Source organism: Crocodylus siamensis, chromosome 1 (genome assembly GCF_052110815.1).
Source record: "Crocodylus siamensis isolate JL-2025a chromosome 1, ASM5211081v1, whole genome shotgun sequence".
Classification (NCBI taxonomy): domain Eukaryota; kingdom Metazoa; phylum Chordata; order Crocodylia; family Crocodylidae; genus Crocodylus; species Crocodylus siamensis.
This window is the reverse complement of record NC_143395.1, coordinates 219,848,561-219,873,763: the sequence shown is the minus strand read 5'-3', so window position 1 is coordinate 219,873,763 and position 25,203 is coordinate 219,848,561. Positions and strand designations below refer to the sequence as shown.

Here is a 25,203-nt window from a genome sequence, read left to right as displayed (position 1 = left end):
GTGCAGGACAGTACTTTAGAGGAGCATGAGCTCTTGTAGACAACAGCCTACTTTGGCAGATAACATTCTTCCCCCTCGTTGAAGAGAAAGTAGATTGGGAAACAGAAGGCTGGGTACGAGCCTCTGCTCTTTTTGCAGTTTTACGTGATAATATAGCATCCTTTTCTTCCCAATGTTTTGCTTGTTCTCATCTAGTTGAGGTGGAAGCCTTTTGAGATCCCGAAGGCCTCTCAAAGGAAGCTGGACTTTGTGAGCGTAAGTAAAGGAGTGGAACTCTCTGGAGCGTCTGTTTGCGGTTTATTAGAGCAGACAGTAACTCAGTGCACATCACTGAGTGGGAAAAGGAGGCAGCGACGAGCCCATGGTCATAGGAGTGAATGACAGAGCTTGGGACACAATGCAGGAGCCCTGCCCTATAGACTGTATGCATGTTAGTAAACTGTCTGGTTAGGAGTGGCCAACCATTGTGTATAGGGTGCTCATCAGAGGGGCTTCCTGCAGCCACAGCTATCAAATTGAAATCCTCCAAGCCACTCCACTGCCAGTGTAGTTTCCCCACCCCAGCTGGGTTTGCAATGGCACCCAGGAAGAAATTGGCTGCTCCCTCAGGAAATTCAGAAACGTGCACTCCAGTAGATCATTGTTCCTCTTACTAGTTCACCAACAAACCCTACAAGGGGGAGTTGCTCTGCTTGGGGAGAATTTGCCCTCTCCCTGTCAGTGACCACAGGTCTGGGGCTGTATCTTCCACCACAGTTTTCAACACCTTCAGCTTTCATGGGCTTTCAAGAAGCTCTATTCACCCATGGCCTCCTGGTGATGCCTTGCGAATGGCTAGGATCTCTCTCTGGTTCCTTTTCATGAAAAGCCAATGGCAGAAATAGACAGAAGCCTTCTGCAATGGAGGGGAGGGGGTCTGTGCAGAAGGAGGGCTTCCAGTCAAAGAGAACAGGCCTGTCTGATGGATGAAGGGACCTCAACTCCACCCAGCCCCCTTACTACCTGTTCTGACTGTGTACATTTGTCTCCTAGGGGTTGCACACACTGTGTGGAGCCGGAGAGCCCAGGTCACGCAATGGAATCGCTGTTCACATCTTCCTCTGTAACACCTCTATGATCAACAGGTCAGTGACTCCGAGTTTGAAGCTCCAGTTCCCCAAAAGATGGTGTTTGCATGTGAGAATGGTGCTTGAGTCCACAGATCCTATTGGTAACTCATGCTACAGGTCATAGATAGCAGCTGTTGTATGTATGGCACGCCTAAGCATGCTCTGTATTCCTGCACACACCACCAAAGTGCATAGGCAGCCTGGGGAAAATGCTAGAGGAAGATCTGGGCAAAGCAGACAGCAGGGAAGTGAGGACAGAGAAAGGACTGCAGAGTCAAGAGAGGTTTGGTTCCTGGATTAGCAGGGTGCATGGATCCCTTAGCCTTCAAGCTACACATTCCCTTGGAGGGCACTTACACAGCACCTGACAGGCGTAAATAGACCTCCATAGCAATACAGTAATACTGCCCATTGTGCAGATGTGAGAATGGCGGTTCAGTGGGGAGTCATGGACCACTGGCAAATGCAGGACTGAACCATTCCTCCACCCATCTGTTAGACCACTGCTGCCTCCTTCATGTGCTTAGCTTTGACCAGCCAGGCAGGGAGACCCCTAAGGTCACCTCTACTTGGCATCCTGATGCATGCATGGGAAGCTCTCTATTGCAACAGTCCAACTGCTTGAGGGGCCCTACTGTTGCAGCCTGTAGTGTGTGTGCCCTTGTGGTTTGTGATGGTCTGAACATACTTCTTTTTCTTTAGGTGTTTTTATAGTTCAGATGGTGACTTCCTGATGGGTGAGTTACTGCACTGACCTTCCACTGCTGATCTCTGTTGCCGTCAGCCCAAGTCTCTGTTTCTTTCAACATCTGGCCCATTTTTCCAGCCAAGGTTTGGACCGGTGGCTCTCTCTAGTGGTCAGCCTCACACCTACACTATTCAGATTAGATGACTTGGTTGTGGTCACTAGTTTCATCTGAGAGACTAGGGATGCAGATACAGGACACAATCATTGTGGAGCAATCTACCTTGGATTTCACTCTGCAGTGTCCAGTCAGTGCATGGAGAGGAGACAGTCTGGTATGAGCAGAGAGATGAAATTGCCACAGAGAGTGGACAAGTAGCTTTCCAGGGCAGTAAAGCAACTGTACATTTATTTTAGGTGCAACTTTACCCTAGATTCAAGTGAACTATACCTGGCTATATTAATATTTAGCATTTCTGCTCCACTTCCATTGCTTAGAGAAGTCAGTTTACTATACAGTAAACACGTTGTGTGTTTGCACCCTGAGCACTGACTGGTTGGAAAAGACTTCTAAGCTGTGGCTTCTCCAGATCCTTTAGTGTTTATGTTTCCTTCCCACAGTACCACAGCAAGGAAAGCTGCTGATTACCACGGAGTTTGGCAAGCTGCTGGTAGAGCCCAGTGAAATCTGTGTCATTCAGGTAAGGATGAGGCAGAAAGCCACCTTCTTACAGTTTGTTTTAGAGGTGCCTGAGGTTGAAGCATCCTACTGATATTAAAACATTGACTTTTGCTCAGTCGCACCTCAGAGACCTTTTGCTTATCAGAGGCTGCTTTCCCAATGTACTAGGAACTGGCCTAATTGGTATGCAATTTCACAATCACAGCCAACCTAATTTTTAATAGAGAACCATGCATCATAGTTTGACTATTTGGATGTAGGTTGAGTGTCGCATGCAGCATGCTGGGATATGGAACTTCAGTTGGCCTCCCATATTAACCTTGAGGGCCACCTTGAAGTCTATGGCTGCATTTGGACCACAAACCATGCCTCGACTACCTATTGCATTAGTTTCATTTTGGCCAGTGACTGCAATTCTCAGGGTATCTTGATATCTGCTTTTATTTTTCCCATCTAGCAAGGGATGCGTTTCAGTGTGGAGGTGTTTGGAGAAACCAGGGGCTACATCCTGGAGGTATATGGGGTGCATTTCGAGCTACCAGACCTGGGACCCATCGGTAAAGATGCTCCATCAAGTTTATAGCAAGTTCAGTGGAGAGAGAGTGGAACTGGAAGAGTGAGGAACTAAGAGCCCCAAATTCATCCCTCCTCTCTCCCTGATGGTTGCCTTCAGATGAACTAGAGGCAGCCAGGTCCAGCCTTCTTCAAGTGGCCTACATAGGCTTAAGACTTCAGAGTGTCCTTTACCAAAAATAAATCCAAAGCCGCAATACATGCCCCAACTTGGTCCTGCTCTTTTTCTAGAGGTGGTCTTTGCTCACTCATGGTTGAATGGACAATATTATTATGCAGCATAACTCCAACAAAATACTTGAAGGCCACGAGTCCTCTGATTCTCTGAGAGTATAGAAAGAGATTATTTCTCCTTCACTACCATCCCATGGAGAATCCCACAAAGATGTATTCCCTTACTGGGGAGTGTCATATACGCCAGCTCAACACCTTCTGGAATTATTAAAAAAAACAAAACCGTATTTACATTTCCTATCTACCAACAATGGTCCTAACTCTGCTTTAATTAAACTGGTGTAAATTGAGTTAATCCAAGTAAATCCATGGAATAACTCTGGATTGACATGAGTGTATCTGAGAGTGGAATTTGGTTTTGCATCTTGAGTTAAAAAGGGCCAAATTTCTGAACTGTCATGGAAACACAGGTCTGGAAGGGACCTCTTAAGACACTGGGTAAGCCTGGCAACCATGTCTTGTAGTCCCTCTCATAAACTCATGATACAGCTTGGCTGTCTTTATAAACCCTTAAACCCATGTTTGAAGGAAACAGGGTCAGTAATTTCAAAATGATGAGCGTTTAACCTGGCAAATCTGTCCTAGAAAAGGGCCTCAGGAAATTGTCACCCCCCCAAAAAAATGATAGAAACATTCTACTATGTGTGAATGAAAACTCTAAAAACTCATTAATGGAGGATGACCTAATCTGTGATTGTATGGCTGGACAGCAGCTAAATGACCTTTGTTGCAGAAAAACTGCTCTGCAGACCCTTTGCCTCATTCAATGCATGTCTTAGACCTTGAGATCCTGTGGAGTGCAGTGATAAGAAAGATTCTTCAACAGCCTTAACCTTAGCAGTGCAGCTGGACGCATTAATTTCATGGGACTGTTGTAGTCAGTGTCTTGATTATTTATATTATTACTCCCAAATGTTTGTAACAAGCTTTTTCATTAGCTTTGAAAAGATATCCTGGGGATTTTTGAGTTTCCCCAAGCAGGAGGCAGGGCAGGGAGTGGGGGAGCAAAATCTATTACAATATTTACTTTTTGTAAGAAAAGAAAATGATAGTACTTGTGTGTAATACTTCTTTTAAGGAGTGATAATTATCAGAGCCTCTCCCCACCACTCATCCACCTCCCTACCAAGATCAAGTTGCTTTATATTTTATTCTTGGTTTATTCTGACTTTACATGTGATCTGAGAAAATGTCAGCTGGAAGAAAATACCAACTGTTAAACCCCAGCAGCGGGTACTAATGCACTGCATTTTTATCCAAAGAATACAGAGCACTTTGTAACAATAATAATGAGAAGCAGAATGCCTAGTCTACATACAGTGCTTTGTACTTTGAAAATACTCTACAGACACTAACTAACCCATATAATACACTAAGTGCCATTACATCATTTCATTTGAAATGTGTTAGGCACCTGATGACATTCTAGGTAACTTTCCCTAATGCTATACAGACAGTCAGTAGCACAGTTGAAAGTACCTGATCCCCAGTTTTCTGCTTTACCACTAGATAATGCTCCCTCTGCCACTGAAGATGGGTAATCATGTACATTTTTTTGCTATGGGGACTCTTTCTTGGTTGCATGTTGGGAACATAGATTTAAAAGCTAGACTGTGTCACAATTACACACTCATAAGAACAAGGATTATGGGTAAATAATTTTTTGGCGTAATAGGCATTTTATGGAGCACAGGGGGGCACCCATATTGTTGTTCAGAACACAAAAGCCACCTCCTTAGGCAGGAAGGTGTAATGGTCCCCACACAGTTAACAAGTTTACTCAGAAATCTCTGTCCCTTCTCTCTGTGCCAGGAGCCAATGGTCTGGCTAACCCTCGAGATTTCTTAGTGCCAGTTGCCTGGTATGAAGATCGCCAAGTGCCAGGTGGTTATACAGTGATCAGCAAGTATCAGGGCAAGCTGTTTGCAGCCCATCAGGTAAGGAAATTGAATCCTCTTTGGGGAGAATGGGTCAGACTTGAAATACTGTTTGTTACTGCTTGTGCATATTGTGGGATTCATGATTTATCAGCATGGCCAATCATATAACACCACTCTCGCTCACATCAATGGTCAAACTCCTACTGGTTGATAGGGGAGCAGAAGCAAGCCCTTGGCTCAATAGTGCATACTCCTCTCTCCCACTAAACTCTCTCTTCCTTAGTAAATATTTTAAAAGAACTGTTTGACTTTAGCTTCAGTGATTCTTCCCACACAGGTGCTGGCCTTTACCTCCCTGCTTCCAAGTGCTGTTTTGTGGTATATGTAAAAAGGGCTAGACAGGGACCTATAATTTCTAGCAGGCAGGGGTTCCCATTACAGAAAAATCATGGTCACAACTTGTTCTGCAGGGGCAGTCTCAGCAGAGGTGCCAAGTTCAAAGACTGAACTTTCAGGTCTTCTCCAGAAATGGTTCTTCCAGTGTGTGGCTGAGGCTCATAAGCAAGAGGCAGCAAGAGGAAAGGTGTCCTGTTCTTTTGTAAAATAGAGGGCTCTGGCCTCCACACTCACAATGTGCCAACTTTTGCCAGCAACAAATCCATATGAAATACCAGAAGGTGTGATGCTTTGCTTCTTAGTAGCACATTACGGTCTTCCATATGTAATCCTTTACCTTTGTTCTTATTGATTTTAATAGGATTTCTCCCCATTCAATGTTGTAGCCTGGCATGGGAACTACACACCATACAAGTACAATCTGGATAACTTCATGGTCATCAATTCTGTTGCTTTTGACCACGCGGTAAGCTCTGGGGGTGTGTCTGGCAGAGCTATGCAACCTGGAATTGGAATTGAAAGTCAGGGGGAGCTGCGGGTGCTCAAAACTTGTGCACAATCAGATCACTTATTATGTGTCTAACTATAGAGGTAGGAGAAAAGCTGCAGGCACTGAAGTTTGAAAGTCCTAGACTAAATGACTACTGCAGTGGCCCATACAGAGTCAGCTCTAGAGCTGGGAAGAGAACTCAGGAATCCTGACTCCCCATGCTTAACCCACAACTCTTTCCATTCTTCTGCAGATCCAAGCCAGTCAAATTCAGCCTTACACAATTGGGTGTGAGTCCATGCAGCAGTGAGCCAAATCAGGGCTGAGTAAAATATGGCAGGACCCATACAGAGCGCCCAGTTTTCCACACCAGGACAGCTTCGTAACACTGACATTCCTTTGTCAAAACTGTTGGAAGAAGTGGTTCTGCCCTGTCCTGATAGCTGCTATTTCTTTTGCCCACTAAATACATAAAGCAGGGATAGAAGTCAGTTCTTTTGCATACCTGCTAAAATGACTTCTGTTTTCCACTTCCTTTTTTTTCTGAAACACTTTACATGGAGCATGCGACTAGAACTTCATAAGTCACTACTGTGTGAGGACCTTTTTCCTATAACATCAAATTGTTATCAAATAGTTTTTATTATTATTATACTATCATTATACTACTGTTACGATTTAACATTTTCTGGTGTGGTGGCTCCTGAAGTCTATAACTAGGTTAGGCCCCACTGATAGGTGCTACACAGTCACATGGGAAATAAGAGTGGTAAAGGTGGTGGAAGGCTAGGGCCAATGGGGCTTAGACTCCGCAAACTGGGCCGGCGACAGCAGCTCCAACACCACCACCACCTCAGTGCCGCAGCCAGTGACCCCGCCACATGCTCCTCCACTGCCGTGCACATAGCACCAGTGTGTGCCGGCCCCAGAATGGCCCTGTTGGAGGGAGGGGCAGAGTCAAGCGGGCATGCTCCACACTGCCCAGCTCCCCCAATTAATATTTTCTAGTGCCACTTACAGTCTCTGCCCCAGGAAAACTGCAGTCTACAGAGCAATATGTAACAGGGGGATGAGACAAACAGCAAGCCGGAGCAGAGGGGACCAAGTTGGCTTCAGTGGGTCTGACCTCATAGTCCCAACAGGCAGGGAAGGGGAACAGGAGTGGATCAATCACATGAACTGCTGAGATAATAGTCCTGCCACATCCAGTCATCATTAATTCTATCCTCATGAGCTGCTAAACCCTCCTGTTCACTTCCTGCTGGTGCAGAGGGAGTTGTACTCTTGTAAACTACAGCGTTCTAGGTAACCATCATGAAATTACAGCTGTGCGTTTAAAACTGACTAAATTGACTCTTGACCAAGAGTATAATTTTCTGTTGATTATAAAGCTCTGCAGATGATCACTAACCACTCAGTAGAGCAGCCCTACTGCACCAGAAAGTCACTGCAAGTATTAAATGTCCCTGTTTTCCTATCAGATATTATGTGGACTCACCCCCCCACCCCTTTCTCATACCAGGCCCAAGTCAGCTCTAGCATAGAAGGGCAGTCTGAGAAGTATGGTACCTGCTCTCATACACAACTGCATGTGACCCTATTTGCTAACAACAGGTTTATGCAGCCCAATGGGGCATTCGTGTGCTGAAGATTGGAGCCAACACCTACTTGGCTACTCAGAGAAGAGAATTTTGCCCCAAAGTCTCATCCTGAGTCACCTCTCATAATGAGAAAATGACACAGTACGCTCCCTCCCTTGGTCCTCCTGAGCCTGAAGCTAGGAACATATTTGAAGAGCTGGCAGGTTTGGTGGCAACAGCTTTCAATGCTTATGGAAAGCAAGAAAAGCCAGAATTGGTGGGAGCAGCTTTTCTAATAAGAAAACCAGCCCAGTGGGACAGGTGCACTCAGCTAGACTCTCTCTTGGCATTGCTCTGCGAGCGGATGCACAGGGAGATTGGAAAGGGTTTAGCCAGACAACCAGCAGAAAACCTTTTCCCCTCTCCAGTAAAGCATGCCAGGGGGAAGGATGGTGTGGGGAGGAAAGGTCAGGCAGTCATCCTGCTGCATCCCAGTATCAGCACTTGGCAATCTTTCCGTGCCTCATTTTCCTCGATGGTTAAAAAGTGAGAGGCAATTGTTACCTGCCTCAGGAAGGGCTGGAAAGTTATATTCCTAGCCTGTTGATTGTCACTGTCCTGCACAGAAGTAGAGCAGTGTGTGGGGAGCCTGCTGGGCTGGACTTCTGGGTTGCCTTGCTGAGTGGCCTGAACAGACCCCTTCCCTCTCTAGCTCTGCTTTTCTCCCCAGAGAGGAGAACGGCATCACTGCCCTACCAGTGGGTTACTGAATTGTGTCACAAATGTGGCAAGAGGTCCTCAGACCTGAGAAGGTACAGAAGGGCAAAGGCCAATTGTTACTGCAAGCAAGCACAGGTCTCGACATACAGACCCTTGGCTCCTTCCATCACAAGCAACTTCTGCAGCCTAAGCACCCATCAGACTCCCAGAAGACTCCTGATTGTACCTAGCCTGACTTTCCTGTCAGCACCAACCCTCCAGCCACCCCCTTTGTCTCCATGCTGGACACAGTGCCCTCAGAAACCAGGGTTGGGAGATCCCTCCATTTCTGCTTCCCCTACCCTCTCTCAGCTTCACCTTTTTCTATCAGTGTCATTACTGAGGGGACAGCTCAAAGGAGGAGGGGAGCAGCACATGAAAGGGGCAGAGCCAAAGGGTCTCCCTTGAATCCAGCCAGCCCTGTGAGGCAAGAGGAGGAAGTGTTGCAAGGCATTGGACTCAGGACATGCCCTGCCCCTCTCCTGGGTCAGGAGCCAGGCAAAGGGGAAAGCAAGACCAGGGCACAGTGGGAAGTTAGGGGATAACATACTTGCCTCAGGAGCTAGGGCCCTTAAAGGCCAGACAAATGAGGAAACAGCCAGGCCCATCTCCTTCCCCCAGCCCCCCGAACAAGCAGCTGTTATCAGCACCTGGGGCTGCCGCCATGGTCACCTGCCCTAGTTATGCTAACAGGCGCTCTCACACCCACTCCAAACCCCCCTCAGCATCCACACATCAGGTGGAAAAATGTGAGTGGGAAAGCAACTAACCTAGCAGGCCTCAGTCAGTTGAGCTGACAGGCCTGAACATGGCCATATTTTTCTGATCTGTCTGTCTGTCTGTGGTTTTTTTGTAGGACCCTTCCATTTTCACTGTCCTGACGGCCAAGTCCACCCGTCCAGGAGTGGCTCTTGCTGACTTCGTCATCTTCCCGCCTCGATGGGGGGTGGCTAACCACACCTTCCGGCCACCCTACTACCACAGTATGCCTCCTGTTGACTCAGCTACCCTTGAGAAGGGGGTCCCTGGGGGAGCCATCGAGCAAGCTTGCTGTCCTCCATAGCAGTGCCAGAACAAAGCAGTTTACCTACACACTCTGGCCCAGCTAACATGGGGCACTTGCAGCCCTTGGAGAAACAAATGAAAGCAAAAGTGCTTCCTTTTACAGCAGCTAGAAGCAGCAGCTTGTGGCTGTACACATACAGTATTGGAGAATCCCAGCCTAATTCAGGTCCCCATTGTGCCAGGGACCATACAAACATGTAGTAAGATGTGGTCCCGGCCCTGAATTGCTTATCATTTCATCACAAAGGAGAGACAGAGGGCATGGGAGAGTATTACTATCCCCATTTTACAGATGGGGAAACTGAGGTGCAGAGTGTCATGTGACTTGCTCAAGCTCACACCTGGAGTCTATATCAGAACTGGGGACTGAGCTCACTTCTGCTAAATGTCATGGCCACAAAACCATCCTTCTTCTTCACTGCATTGTATTGAGATGAACAGTGCTGTTACTGTTACCCCAACAGTCTTTGGAAAGAACAAAGCCAGAGATTAGCTACTCTTGTTCTCAGTGGACAGACAATTACACTGCAAAAGCCCCAAATCCTTACTGGCTGTCCCTGCGCAAGAGCTGAGGACTCAAAGGACCATACAGATTCAATCCCCTCAGACCCCAAACAGATAACCCTCCAGCCCATGGGTGAGACATTGCACTGGGGAAGGCTTGTCTCACTGCCACCTAAGCAGTGCTTCTCCTCTAGATTAATAAGAGGCCTCAGTCTCCACAGCTGCACCTTTCATGCTGCTACAGCCATGGTGTTTAATGTGGAAGCATTCAACGTTGTTTAATAAGCACTTCCCTTTGTAACTGGACAGAGCTTTGAGGAGGCATGTGGTATTATTTCTGAAACTTGGTCCCTTGACAGCACAGTGGGCAGCTGTGCAGCCATCTGAATCAATCCCAGAAGCAAGCCTGCTCTCATTTGAAACAATGAAAAGTGAAGTGAAAACATCCACAGACCAATTAAGCCAGTGCCAGGTCACTGCAAGTGCCTTTGTTAAACGCTAAATTCATACTGACAGGGTTGTTTTTCACCTGTGGGATGGTAGGGTCTAAACTGCTGGACCAAACACACTGCACTGGCTCTGAGAGGGTCTGGGTTTGCAGACTGCTGAGTGCCTCAGACCCTGCTGAAAACTGTGAAGCAGTAAGAGCTCTGCACTGTGCTGGAGGGGTAATGGGGCTGAGCAAGTCTGGGACATGAATAGCTAAACTCTGAACCACTTATGCTTTCTCATATATTTTATGCAAATCTAGTCCTTTATCCACAGCACTATCATCTCCTGCTCTTGCATTCTGCATTAGAGAATGTTGTGTTGCACAGTTCAGTTTTCCACACAAGCTTACCTGATCCCATAAATGAATGCAGATGCAACTGTTAAGTGCGTGGGTTATTTGTCTTGAAGATACTTATTTGACCTTCATATCTGCTGTGTCCAAATACTTGACAATCACTGATTTTCTCCTCTCAGCATTTCAGTCAAGTGAACCATTGCTATTATCTCCATTCTACAGATGGGGACTGAAGTACATGGTAGATTAAGTAACTTGCCCAAGATCACACAGGAAATTTGTGTCTGAACCAGGCATGGAATCTGGGTCATCTCTCAAGTCCCACCTAGTATAGCGTTTCATTAGCTAGACCAAAGGCTGGTCAACCTACAGCACAAGCACAACAAGTAGCACAGGCAGGCTCTGTGCGTGGGACACAGCAGATCAAGGAGAGGAGAGGCAGCACAGCAGCAGATAGGGCAGGAATCAGAAAGAAGAGCAGGAAATGAAGCAGGGAGCACAAGGCGGGAAGCAGAAAACACAGGAAGAGACTGGGCAGGGAGCAGTGAATAGACCAACAGATTGGACAAAGGAAGAGTATCAGATTGGCACTCAGGAGGGCATGTCTACACACATTTTCTGCAGAGCTAAGTAGTTCCATAATAAAGTCTCAGCATCTACATGTGTGCCCCTATTACAGCGCAGTAAACTAATAAACACTGCCATAGGATAATACACGTTAACATAGGTACTATCCTATGGTGCTGTTATTTATCTACATGTATAGGTGCTGACAGGGCTGGCTTGGGCACGAGGATGCCAGCTAGCCCCACACATAAGCACCCTTCTGCCTCAGCCACAGCACGTTGACCTGGGTCAGAGCAGCCCTGGGCTGGGAGGCTGACTCCTTGGGTCCCTTGTCAGCTGGGGTTGCTCCAACCTGGCTCAATGTTTTGCAGTCCTGGGTACATGTGCAACTGGTGTGCCCAGGAGCAATAAACTCCAGCATTACCTGTTTATTAATTTGCATTAATTGCACATGTAGACATGTCCAAGGAGAGTTAGTTTGTGCCAAGTCTGCCAAAAAGATTGGCTCCTGCCACTGAACTAGACCACCCTTCCTACAGCATGTTATAAATATTACAATATATTTTTACAGCTGCAGATGCATTACGTGCAAGGGCTTCGAGTTCTGTGTACTACTTTGTGCATCCCTGACACAATCCATAAGCCATTTTTATGAAAAATTCACAATGATCCATTCTTATGCAAGATGCTGAAGCTCAAGGATGAGTAATAATGAACATGCTTGCATATATAGGCCAGCTATATTTTTAGCTAATGAATGGCATTCAAGAAGGGATGAGCTTCTGCTTAAAATGAATTGGATAGAACACAGCTACAGCAATTTGGCTTGATAATGCAAAAAAACCTCACTTATCATCAGGTATAATGCTGACATAATGCTTGGTCAAGTCAACTCTGCTAAGACAAGTAGGTATTACACCTGGTAATTGTTTGTGGGGTTGGGGACCAAAGTTATTAAAATACCTACCTCAGAGAGAATGTCTCTTAATAATAACTCCAGGGCTAAATAATAACTGCAGGGCTAGACTGAACCGCTGTCAAGTTATATGAGGGGTATCCTACTCTATCACACCTTACTCTACCAGTTTCATTAGGACTACTCAATCTACTGCTTCTCATGAGTACAGTTCACAGAATATAATCCCATCACTAGAGAGAAACTGGGTAATTTATGTCTAAGAAGACACCATGAGCATAAAAGAATCAAGCAACAGTCCCAGACTGGAGGTTTTAGAAACATGCAGAGCAATATGCCTTAGTGCTTTGGACACTGGAATCAGACCGAAGTAGGTCTGAATAGACCTGGGTTCTAGTCCAGCTCTGTCAATCATGTGCTGGGTGATTTGGGGGAAATTCTTTCCTTTTTTGCCTCATTGTACCCAACTGCCATAGGATAATATTGGGCCGATAATACTGACCCTTTTTATATAGTGATTTGAGATCTGCAGTGCGTATAAATGTCAAGCCATGTTATAAGCTTGTCTATGTACAATTTTACTACCAATACAACGGAGGTAGTGCAAAGCCCTCGAGTCAACCCGATTATATTGGTATAAAGTGACTATAATGGCATGTGATAGAAATACCCCTTTTATTGACTTAACTAGGAGGGGAGTGTTAACTATCATAACAGCCCGTTTCTGAATCCACATAATTATGCTGGTAAAAAAGTGTGTGTAGACCTGCCTTCTACCTACCGGTTCACCATTACTACTTGCTTAGAGGTCTCAGGTCCAAATGCTGACCAGATCCAGCTCAACTTAAATAGTGAGCTTAGCTGGTGTGAGCTTAGCTGGTCTCACAGCCAAGTTATGATGGCTTGGCAACCATCTAACTTGCAACTATTTTCACAGGAAACTGCATGAGCGAGTTCATGGGGCTCATCAAAGGGCATTATGAGGCCAAGGAAGAAGGGTTCCAGCCAGGAGGTGGCAGTCTGCACAGCATGATGACCCCCCATGGGCCAGACTCCGAGTGTTTCGAGAAGGCAAGCAAAGCCAAGCTGGAGCCTGAGAGAGTAGCAGATGGGACCATGGTAAGAGCCTTATAGAGGAAAAAGGTTTCCACAGCCAGGGAGCAGTGATATAAAACATTCACAGTTCCCAGCTTTCATGTTGGACATGTGTTTGGGGCCATTGCTGCAAAGCTACCCCAACCCAAAGATGGATTTTTAGAGACACTTTGGTGTCCCCGAGTTCCCCGCTGGGACTCTGTACCCTGAGCATTTGGCTAACAATATGGACACTTCATTTGATGCCAGGTGAGGTCAGGTTGTTTTTTAATTAATATGGTCTTCAACATGAGGACAAGTGAAGGGGCACCCCACAATGCCTCCGACTGATCCAGAAATAACAACTAGCTCTAAAGAATGGGAGCCTATCAAGGCCTTTCCTTGGGTTTCTGGGACAACCCTGGTTTTCCAGGAAGTTCACAGGGACCTGCCAAAAGACAGTCATGCAGTGGTGCATCTCAGCAGTTTTTATAGTGATCTCAGCCTTCTTCTCCCTGAGTGAGCAGGTGGGAGCAAGGCTGTCTTCAGTGGCCAGTGCTGTACCTCTTTGACAACTATGTCTAGTAAAACGGGGTTACTACGTGCCTATTTAACCTCTCTCTTCACCCTCCTACTCTGACGTGCTTTCTGTGGTTCCCAACAGGCCTTCATGTTCGAGTCCTCCTTCAGCCTGGCTGTTACCAAGTGGGGCCTCAAGACTTCCAACTGCCTAGATAAGAGCTACTATAAGTGCTGGGAGCCACTGAAGAGTCATTTCAACCCCAGGAACAAGTAAACAGAAGGGCTCACTGTACCCTCAGGCCAAGTACAAGGATGGGAAAAATCTGCATGTGCATGCAGAAGGGCTAGAAAATTCAGTGCATCAGGCACCACTACAGTGCAGTCATTACAGAAGCAGCAACCAAATTGTCCTTGAAACCATGTGTAACTTGTGAACAGCAATTAAAAACACCACTATTCTGAGCTTTTACGTATCTAATTAAAGCTTTGCTCATGACACATGGGAGCTGACACACTCGAGCAGCTCTCCCCCTGTGGTGGATGCAAACTCTCTACCTTGTAAAGGAGGTGATGACTGACACCCTCCCCATCTGTTTGAAAATGAGACACATTTTTCACAAGGCAGTTGTAGGATCCACCATTTAACATTACACTCACACAAGGAATGGCCTCTGAGTTAGAGGGTAATGATAAGGCAGGGGATGCAACCCAGAACTGGGCTCAAATCTAGAAATGCCGATCAAGGGAAAGTTATACTTCCAGTGATATGTGACCCAGCTGGTGTCCAGGACTTATAGGTGGAAGCCAGGAGGGAGTCCTGACTGCTACAGGCTCTTGCTGTATAGAGCAGCAAAAGGGTGTCCCCCAGCCAAAAAGGTAAGCCTTTTGCTTGCCTGCCTGCCAGCCTGCACCTCCCCCACCCCCCCAACACTGAACCCCTTGCCAAACCATTGTATGAAGAACTAAATTCAGAAATGGTCCCTTAGAGACCCTCCCCTTCCTATACTCCAAGCAGCTGGAGCCCATAGCTGCATAACTGTCTGTTCTGGCATCCCTTGCCTCTGTCCCAGTGCCTCCAAACTTACTCAGCACCCAAGGCTAATGGCCCCCCTCACTCATCTGTAGTTATGCTACTGATGCTAACTATACTATTGTAAACCAACAGAAACAAGGCATACTGCCTTTAACATAAGCTAAACTACTCCATTTGGAGGCTAGACTCCTCTTATAGGGCTGTGCAAAGCTTTGGGTGGTGATGTGATTCGGAGATTCGGCCCGATTCAGTGGCCGAATCTCCGAATCCAAATCAGATCAGGGGACCAATTTAAAGGTCCGAATTGATTCAAAGCTCTCTGAATCTTCAGAAAAGATTTGAAGAGTTTTGATGATTTGGGCAGTCCCCAGCGGCTGCAACAGGGAGCAGCAGCCGGGCGCCGAGCTGGTAAGTACTAGGGGTGGGGGAGGGGACCATGGGGGGACCCCTGCCAGCCCCCCAACCCCCATGCACTCCTGACCCCCACCCACTCCCCCAGCCCCTCCACAGCTGCCCCTGCCTGCCCCAGTTCCCGGAGGGTTTTTTTTAAAAAGCCTCAACACACACTGCTGGGGGTGCTGCTGGGGGGAGGGGGGAGAGCCCTCCATGCAGCGTGGGGCAGTGAGAGGCAGCAGGGATCAGCCCCTGCCTGGCAGCACCTGCTGAGTCAGGGCTTTTTTTCTCCACCCCAAAGTGGCAGGAACTGGGGCAGCCATTGCCAGACTGGGAAGGGTGGGGGATGGCCTTGGCTTGGCCAATTCGGAGATTCGATTTGGCTGCTGCCGAATCGGGAGTGATTCAAATCACCAAATCAAATCACTGTCCCCCAAATTGGCCATATCCAAAGCAAATACTAGCCGCTTCACACAGGCCCATCCTCTTGTATCACTTTAGTTTAAGCAGATCCCTTCTCAGCTGAAGCCTGAATCTCCAGAGCACTCAAACCAAAACAAGTGCCCACATAAGGAAGTGCATCTATTTAAAATCAGTTCCTAAAGCAGTTTACTTTAACCAGCACCACTTTTTCAGGTAGACAAGGCCATCTTTTGCATGCATAAGAATGAAAGGAAAACCTAGGGTAGTGATTCCCAACTAGGGTTCTGCAAGATCTTGTAAGGATGGTACAACAGCCCTGTGCAAGGAGGTAAGCACACCACTCACTCCTCCCCTTACTTGGCCCACAGACCTGTGGACAAGGAGCACTGGAGATCTTTCCTCCTATCTCCCAGCAATGTCTGTGCCAGCTGCTCAGAACAGAGCACTCCACTGTGGAAAGGCAGATATACAGATACATGGATGCGGAGCTGAGCTTTTTAGCCCAGCTCTTCACACACTCTGATTCCCAACATGCAAATCCCCAGAGAAGCAGCTTCAGTAGTGAGGGGCATTGTACTTGCCCCCTCAAATATGAGGAGGGCAGGGAAGGGGTGTCCCTCCCAGATCTTGTGTTCTGTTGCCTACACTCCTGCCCTTCCCACCCCCTCAGCATTTCCCATATACCACAAGTACAGCCTGGCACCTTGCCCTTGTTGGCTGGGTGTTCCCAGGCTTTATCCATTTTGGCACCAGGGCTGGAGTTCAGGTAGGATTGCCCCCAGATAGCTAAGGGCAACATTGACATGCCAGTTCCCAGTCACCTGCAGTAAACTGGATCCATGGGTAGGGAGTCCAGGTACCTTGCTGGGAACATGTGTGGGGCAGGCAGAGCTAGGCCCAAAGTGGGGAATATTTTACTCATATTTTATAATATAGTAATACAACTGATTAGTAACATATTGATAAATAGCATACACTTACATTTATAATATTTATACTACATTAGTTTTTTAATTGGGTGCCACTAAGTTCTGAAAACTTAGGGACAGTGCCCCAAGTCTGAAAAGGCTGATAAGCATTGGTTTAGGTACAAGTCTCAGACTGAAACAGTTGAACAAGTTTGGCATCTCCTGTCTTGAGGGAGAGGTGCAAGTTCTATGATTTGATGCAAGAGTGGGAGAGGTACATAGGTAACCTAATAATTAAAGCACAACAGTTGGAACCAGGACACAGCTGCTTGTGTTTGGGGAAAAAAAACACTGCTAACAGTAGGTTTAGCATCAAGCCAGAGCCCTGCATAAAGGTGCTGTGAATATGCAGAGTATTGCCACCTAGGATGCACTGGAGATCCTTTGATTTTTGAGTTTTCTGTTCTTAGTGAAATAAACCTCTGGCTGAAAATTCAAGGCCAAGGGATAAGCTAGTACTAAGTACTCTAGGGGCTGAAACAGTACTTGGTTGGGGGGGTTAACTCACACTAGTCCAAATCAGTCAGCAAGCTTGAATGTCTTTTGCTGTAGGCACTCACATCAATTGATACTAATGATAATGTGTTGCCAGCACACATGCTGAAGTTTTGTAGCGTATAACCGTCTCCTCTCTCTAAACCTAATTCACCTTTTCCCCATCACTGAATAGAGTCACTTCACAGCCAGCCAGGAAACAACTCAGTCCCCCACAGCACAACACACACCTTGCATGAAACATTCTGAGGAGTCTGAAAATAACAAGACTAGTAAACAGGCCATTCTAGCTCCAACTACTGAACTCTATCAGTAGAGACTGTCAGTCCCTTTTACTTGTACAAAGGGCATGTCCAGATGAGTATGCAAGTGCATTTCCCCAAGGAAAAATAGCAGCACCTGGGCTGGCCCTAGGAGCCTTACCTCAGGTTCTGGGGGCCTCCCAGTGCTGCAGCAATGGTGATCTGGGCACATGGAACCTGGCTGGCAGCTGGAGTGTGGCTCTGGCTGGTCAGCGCACACACTGCAGTCATATACGCCACTCTGCCTCTTTCTTTTTTTGAGTGTTTTTTAATCCTGCAATCTAATTTTGGCTCCACCCAGCAAATATGCAGTGCTGAGAACCTTTTGACTTGTGCCACCTGCATTTTGCAGCACCTCAAAAGCCTTTGAGACACTGCAAAGTGCATGTGTGCGCTCATCAGGACATACCCAAAGAGTTTCAGACAGGTGCAGCAATTTTACCAGCAACCCCACCCTGAGAGATGAGATGAGTGTAATGCCTCTGTAACCCCTACCAATTTGCTCAACTGGCCTGAAACAAATACATCTGCAGGAGAGAATTTACATGTGTGGCAACTCAAGTCCCAATTAGCTGAGGAAATAGGTCCTGAGAGATCAAATTAGTTTGTGGCAGCAAGAAGGTGGTTAATTTAGCATGCTCAGACAGGCAATTATTTTTCCCTAAATGCCAGTTTCTCTGTGCTCTGAGGCCTCTCATTTCACTGACCCATAGCCATATTTGGTGATGTCATTTGAGAGTGACACATTTCAGAAACAACTGGGGAAGGAGAACTGTCTGGAGAGTTATTTAAGCAAATGGGAAAATGGAAGGCAGCTGGGAACGCAGGAGGGTTTGTAAAAACATCACACAGGCTACAGCTGTGGGGAACTGCCAGACAGCTCCAGCACAGTGGAGATTGGGGCCTCAATGAATAAATGAGGTGTGATGTGAATAGAGAAAGGTGACAGCCAAAGGTCAGAATATTTAGCCACTACCATCAAAGGGGACTGCATGGGAATTATGCTCTTGCTCCTTTTTGATACAGAAGGTGCTGCTACTTGCGTTTCCCTTCAGCAGCATCAAAAATGTAAAGACTTCTCTCACAGTTTGCTCTCTTTGGTCACACAAATGGATTGGGAGAATGGTCAGGCCTCACGTGAAAGGACAGTGCTTTGAATAATTTATATACAAAAAGACCTCTTCTCCCAAGCATTTGACATGCACACGTGTTTTCTATTATCTGTACTGTGATGGCATCTAGAGGCCAAACAAAAAATTAAATTAGACAGCCTGAATTAAAATCCTTTCCCTCATGAATACCCCATTGGTGCTTCCCCTTTCAGAGTCCTACTAGTTCTCCAGCTATGCAGGACATAAGAGACCAGTATTTGTAATGTTAAGGAAAAGCACAAGACACTCTTCTGGGCTTTCATACACAATCTATAAGGAGGCAAAAGGGCACAAACCCATTTTTCTCTCTCTCTGCTAGCCACTGTAAGCTAGTTCTTTGCCTGTGAATAGCACCTTTTCTTTCCAAAGTACTTTGTCCACCTTACACAAGAAATTCAAAGCATATTTCTGAGATCTCTGTTATTCCCATTTTGCAGATGCAGGACCCTAGTATAGAGTTGGAAGGGACCTCAAGGAACATCTGGTCCAAACCCCTGCACAAATGGTGGAATACTATTCCTAAACTATCCCTGTCAAATGCTTACCCAGCATCTTCTTACAAACCTACATTGAAGGAGATTTTACAGTTTCTCCAGGCAGTTTATGCCACTGTCTTACTCTAAGAGAAACAGGTTTTCTGAAAGACCTAATCTAAATCTACTGTCACAATTTACAACCACTGTTTCATATAGTGCCCTATGCAGCAAGGGAGATCAATTATTCTCCCTCTTCTCTCAAATGGTAACCTCTCAAAAATTTGAAAACTGCTACCATGTCATCCTCAACACACATACACATCCCTTAGTCTTTTCCTATACATGCTAAACACACCTATCACTCAACCTTTCTTTGTATGGCTTGCCTTGCAATCCCTTTATCATTTTTGTCACCTGCCTCTGGACCCTATCTTGCCCCCCTCCCTCACCCCGCAATCCTTAAACAACAGAGCCCAGCAATTACTTTAGATCATATAGTATACTAAACTGGCAATGACTAACTACCCCTTTTTATTTTATTTTTAAGTCCTTGTTCCCCTACTTAAATGCTTCTTGTGAATGAGGAAATGTAGCTGACCATACACACTGTAAGAGCTCTCAGTTCATGGGGTAAATCCACCAATCCTTACTTAAGGAAATATCCTATTAAATTGTTAAGAAACTTACAAGAGTAGAGGGTTGGGGCCTCCAGGGTTTTAGGTAAAATGGAGACTTAAATTTAATCCATTTCAAAGCAGTAACTCAGAGAGAAAGCAGTCAAGCAGCCTCCTACCCTACTCAGATCAGCTACTGAATTATTCAAAACCTGTCATCAAAAGTTGCTTGTTATTTGATTAGATCAAGCTATATAGCCGAACTGGCTCCAAGGCAGAAACAATGAGCACGCAAGCGAGACGGACATTCAGGAAGAATCCTGGACTCATTGCATACTTTAGACTGCTATAACTTTAAATAACATTCTAAGCTGCACTTAGATAGGTGCATGACTTACATGTATTAAATAGAAGCCCTGTGCGCAGATCCAAGATAATAAATAAATGGTTTATGTTCCCAAATATATTCCTGTCTATAATCTTATCAATTTCAATTTTAGACCAGCAAATTTGTTCACCAAGTCACAGTTCCCACAACCATTAACAATAAGAGACTGATGAAGAGTAATACAGTTTATATTTTTAATATAGGATCAAATCTCAGCAATGTACAACATATTGGACATTCGAGGAAGGGCCCAATAACAGCGCTTCAACATCTGGTTCCCAGACTCAAAACTTGAGATGAGCCAGTAGCTTATGTTTGCCTTCCTTGATCTCCTTCTCTTTTTGAGCCTATATTGAGAAGAAAACAAAATTACAATCCCATGAAACAAAAGAAACACTCCAGGGCACAAACTTATCTTCAGGCTGAAAGACTGCACATGCATTTATGAGTGGGAGCTGGAGAGAGCACATACCTCTGCTTTTGTTCTCCCAGCTGTTACCAAAATATCCAGTCATTCTCCCTTACCTGCCAGGCAGAAAAGCAATCTATGCCGGCACAGAAAACAGTAAACCACACAAGCTCCTACTCTCAAAACAGAAAAAGGATAGAACAATAATCTACTTCACTTCCATTGACCAATGAGGACTGTTCCCTATAATATGTTCTCTACAGGGCTTTGTCCTGACTAGTATTAAAAATTGTCCCAAATAATGTGTGTCCATTTTCTCTCTCAAGTAAAACTGTACTAGATTATTATTTCATTTTTGGGCAGGGGGCTGGACTTGATGATCTCCTGAGGTCCCTTCCAGCTCTAATGTCTATGAAAATGTCACTTGATTCCAAGCCTGTATTCTCCTTTGTACTGCAGTAACACCCAAGTGCCCCAGTCAGCCAAGATCCCACTTTGATCAGCCCTGTACAACAAGCACAAGGCAGCCTTTTCCAAAGAGCTCACGCTCCAAGCATTCTGGATCTGATCCTCTTACCCTTTATATTTGAGAGGAAGGGGTTTAATTCACTGTCTTGGCCTCAACACTATAAAATGGAAGTAACTTAATTAAAAGAACTGGAAAGATAAACCACAGAACAGTTTTGTGCTAAAGAATAAAGTTTTAAACATCACTGATAGCACAAACTGACTTCACTAGTATACAGACAGTTTTATTTTCCGCTTCTCTTGTATCAGGCTATTTGGGTTACAAAACACTGGCAAGAGACATTTGCATTAAACAAAATCTTTTTGAGCAATTCAGTTCTATGAACGTTCCACCAATAGGTCCTTTAAACACTTAGGAACCTGACTTACATTTTTTTTAAAGGGATAGTGTAATTTAAATTTCCACTTGGTCAAGGATTTAGTCATGTCTTTTAAAAGAAAGGAAACCACTCCTCCCCTCCCCCCCTCAGTTCCACATGGACATAAATTCAGTGGATAAGAGTACAAGCACTGGTTTAGGAGGAGGTATCATCACACTTCCTTGAAAAACTGAACATGCTGGTAAGGACCTCACATTCTTCTGAATATGACAATTAAGCTCCTTGTGCTTCTAAAACCTAAGATAAGCTTCTCTAAAGATTAAAAACCAGACTAAATGGAATACTGGCTTAGTGGAGAGACCCTCCCTCAACTATTCCGCTAACAGGAAAAATGACAATGCACCAGACTGTTGCCAACTCTCTCATTTGTCATCTAATAGATAAGAACAGTCAGAAGTCAATGACGTTTTTGGTGAATGTTATTTTAAACCAGAAGCTATTTACATAAACAGCATTAAGAAAAGCCCAGATAACACAGAACACTACAACAGCTGCTGACAGAAAATAAATTTCCCAGACCAATAAGGAATTGCCTCCAGTCATGAGCACATAAACAGCACTGCTAGAAATGCTTTGCAGTCAACCCCTACTGCTTTGGGAAAGTCACCCTAATATTACATTTTTCCTTCCTTTTCCATTACCCTACCAAGATGAGGTACCCCTGGGAATAAATGTTCCTACTCCAGTAAGAACTCTTGCCCCCAAGAGTTCTATTTTTATTAAAAGCGGTACGCATCTGGTTAAACTTACCCTCCGTGCTAGGAAGACATAAGTCCAGAATACAATAGGTCCAACTCCCCATAAAAGTCCCATAATGGATGTCTTTAGAGTGGGCCTGAAATGTGGATAGACATTTGTTCTAGCATAGGTCCAACGGAGCATGGCAGGGTCTTCCTAAATAGAAAGAAAATGCAGTGAGCAATGCTCAACTGTAACATGATTCATGTTAACCTGCTTTACACCTCAGAGGGCACCTATTATGTTTCTCAGTCAAGGAGACTAAAGCAAAGCTTATTAACTGGATCTCATGTCTCTCTCATTTAACCAAAGCAATGGAATTTCACTTCCCAAATTATATAGCATCAGGCTCATGTATTATCCCCAAAGCCTGGTCTTTCCTTACAGCCTATTTCTGAAGGAATAGCCTGTGCCCTAAAGAGGTTCTGAGGATTCATTAGCTCACATTTAAACAACTGAAGATGCCAGCATTTGTATTGGCCAACATAGCCGAGTAACAAAAGTATTTAATCATTTTAACCTTGTTTACACTGACAAGGCTCTTGAGGAGACCCACTGAAAGGTCAGGGCAGATAAATGCGAGTCAAGAACTAGCAAGCTGCATCTCCTGATCACACATCAACTCCTGGTACAGCCCTACACTAGTCAATCCTCCAACTTCTGCTTCCCCACTGAAGTGCATCAGAGGTGCAATATGGTTGGGTCTGCAACAAACAACCAGCAAATTATCAGAAAAAGAATCTAACACAGGTCAAAACACTCCTACCCCCGTGTGCTAACCCCTAGAACTTTGTGCCTCTCAAAAGAAATCTGAAAGAGGCTTTACAAGAAGCCTCCAAATCTCACTGTATCCTCACAGGCTGAGGTAACACAACTTTAAGACAGATCTTTCCTGCGCAAGAATAAACATAAATTCTTTCTTAAAAAAGGGGAAAAAAAATAGGGAAGCAGATATGGGGTTTACATGGCTGCACAGAGCAGTGCCGTGATCTCAGAGCCGACTGAGCCTTTGGCCTGACCTGTGTATCACTTTGCACACCTTTAACTAAAAGTACCATGTTCTAATGCATGTAGCACAGGCCAACGTCCACCTGGGGTTAGCACCTGCACAGCCAAACCTGAACATCATAACCTCAGTAAAACTGTCACTAAATTGGTATTACAGTAAACTTCTCCACCTAAACCAGTGGTTCCCAACAGGGGAGCCACAAGACCCCTTCAGGAAGGGCCCTGCATTACAGTACCGTGCACACACCTCACGCAGGAGTGACTGCAGCAGGAACAGGCGACAAAATACAGGGCATGCAGACAAATCATCTGCCCCTTTGAAAAAAAAAAGCTGCCACTGCCAGGCATACCTGCCTGTCTGGGAGGAGCATACAGGGCTGGACCAGAAAGTGGCTGCAGCGAGAGCAAGCTTTCATCAGGCATATTAGCTAACCCTAGCGCAGGACAGCACCCTCTTCTACTGCAGCCGCTTCCTGATCTGGCTCTAGAGGCACATTGATTTGGCAGCCACAGCAGCACCCCAGCGGAGAACCAGGGGAGCCAGCTGATGCATCTTAATGGTGGACCTCAAGAGAAGTGGGGGGGGGAAGTGTCACATTCAGGTGAGCTCTGGAGGCACCACTACTCTAGACCAGTGGTCTCCAAACTTTTTTGATCGTGCACCCCTACCTGTAAAAAATTTTTGAGCACGCACCCCCTATATATGTATATTTATTGGGGGCGCCACTGTGAACCCCGCCACATTGTGGAACTCCCATTCTTCCCTCAGGATACCTCACGTACTGTATGTGACATGTGACCGTCTGACATATGGACCAAGTGAGGGCACCAGTGTCAATCCATATATTAAATATTAGTAAAGCTTAATTTCTTTCTTATTTTTTTAGATTAAAAAAATAGATATAAATAGAAGTTCTAATATTTTCTTCCTGCACCCCAATGAATCATCTTGCACACCCCACTTCAGAGACCACTGCTCTAGACAACCTCATGCTCCTGCAACAGAGATGTGTGGGGTTGGGGTGGTGCCTGGGGTGACTTGGAAGACCACCAAAAGGGGCAAATGGCCACAAGGCTCCAAACAGTAGCTTCCTGGACACATGCACTAGAGACAGCAGTTGGAAAGAGCAGGGGGGGGACCACCTGTCCTCAACTGAGCAGGGCTGCCCTGAAATGTAAGCCTCAAATCCTGGTCCTGGGCTGAATGACTCTGGGACACCATTTGTCATGGATTCCCCTAGACACTGTCAAACCATAGCCACCATCATGCCACCCCAGCATCATGTACATGGAACCAGGTTTTGCTGGAGAAAAACACAAATTTTCTCCTTTGAAGGAGAAAAACATGGGAAAGCCATTTTCCCTTTGCAGGCTGAGAGACCTCCAGCCTACACTGCCTGCTTGGGGCTGGGGGGAGGCTGATTGGAGGCACTTGGCAGCCAGGCAGGGTGGAGAGCAGCTCCCCCAGCAGCCTGCAAGTAAGTAAGGGGGGGGGGCGGGGGAGGCGGAAACATAAGGACACACGGGCAGACTAAGGCCCCCACGGTGCGGGAGGGGCGGGGCCACGCCTCCATTCGGAAGAGGTGCTCCCCGGGGTCCCCGCCCCCCAACCCGGCCCCGCACGCACGATGAGCCCCTGGCGGTGAGGGTCGTTGAGTTTCAGCTGGTACTGGAGCTTGAGGCGGGCGCGGATGGCCAGGCGCTCAGCCTGCTGCTGGCGCGTCTGCTCGGACTGCTGATACTCGGCCGGATCGAGCGTCCGCGGCAACGACACACCGACCAGCGGTTTGTAGCCCACACCCTTTAAACGAGATGAGTCCGCCATCTTCACCTAACGCCCTCTTCTGCGCAGGAGCGGAAGCGCCCTCTCACCCTGGAAGTAAGGCACAGGCGGGGGCCGGACAGAGGAGGGGCTTGTTGCCATGGTTACTGGGGAGTCGCCGCTGCCCCCGCCCCCCTCAGCGTCTCTGAGGGTTCTGCCCGCCTGCAGGCACCGCCCCACGCGCATGCGCGCTTTCGTGGGCCAGGGGGCTCGGTCATGTGCTGTTCTTACGGGTTAGGGTTTGGGGTTGTT

The 25,203-nt window shown here is 46.3% G+C and overlaps 2 protein-coding genes across 3 annotated transcripts in view; one reads left to right on the top strand and one right to left on the bottom strand.

Moving 5' to 3' along the window:
* The window catches only part of HGD (homogentisate 1,2-dioxygenase), a 39,228-nt gene extending 24,943 nt beyond the window's left edge, over positions 1–14,285 (top strand). Inside the window, exons 5-14 of the mRNA XM_090057166.1 lie at positions 196–255; positions 1,033–1,124; positions 1,812–1,846; positions 2,416–2,495; positions 2,934–3,033; positions 5,096–5,220; positions 5,921–6,025; positions 9,245–9,371; positions 13,165–13,346; positions 13,966–14,285. Of these exons, the coding sequence (XP_089913292.1) occupies positions 196–255; positions 1,033–1,124; positions 1,812–1,846; positions 2,416–2,495; positions 2,934–3,033; positions 5,096–5,220; positions 5,921–6,025; positions 9,245–9,371; positions 13,165–13,346; positions 13,966–14,097 (1,038 nt within the window). The 3' untranslated portion in view covers positions 14,098–14,285. The remainder of the gene's footprint in view (positions 1–195; positions 256–1,032; positions 1,125–1,811; positions 1,847–2,415; positions 2,496–2,933; positions 3,034–5,095; positions 5,221–5,920; positions 6,026–9,244; positions 9,372–13,164; positions 13,347–13,965) is intronic.
* A 5,961-nt stretch (positions 14,286–20,246) lies between these two features.
* NDUFB4 (NADH:ubiquinone oxidoreductase subunit B4) lies at positions 20,247–24,996 on the bottom strand. Of its 2 annotated transcripts, none has more exons than XM_090057144.1 (3): positions 24,757–24,991; positions 22,134–22,277; positions 20,247–20,413 (listed from the first exon to the last, which is right to left on the bottom strand). In XM_090057144.1, exons 1-3 carry the CDS (start codon positions 24,952–24,954, stop codon positions 20,351–20,353), a joined length of 405 nt encoding a protein of 134 aa, XP_089913270.1. In that variant the 5' UTR covers positions 24,955–24,991; the 3' UTR covers positions 20,247–20,350. The 2 variants fall into 2 exon arrangements, with proteins under 2 accessions (XP_089913270.1, XP_089913281.1); XM_090057155.1 differs by lacking the exon at positions 20,247–20,413 and adding an exon at positions 20,534–20,591 and having other exon boundaries at positions 24,757–24,996.
* Between the last annotated feature and the right edge of the window lie 207 nt (positions 24,997–25,203).

What these genes read in the sequence shown, in the direction of transcription:
- NDUFB4 (XM_090057144.1), bottom strand. Translation starts at nt 24,954, where the DNA reads ATGGCGGACTCATCTCGTTTAAAGGGTGTGGGCTACAAACCGCTGGTC. An exon ending in CTCACCGCCAGGGGCTCATC is followed by an intron (nt 22,278 to 24,756) that starts GTGCGTGCGGGG and finishes CTTTCTATTTAG; the next exon opens with GAAGACCCTGCCATGCTCCG. An exon ending in ATGTCTTCCTAGCACGGAGG is followed by an intron (nt 20,414 to 22,133) that starts GTAAGTTTAACC and finishes TTCTCAATATAG; the next exon opens with GCTCAAAAAGAGAAGGAGAT.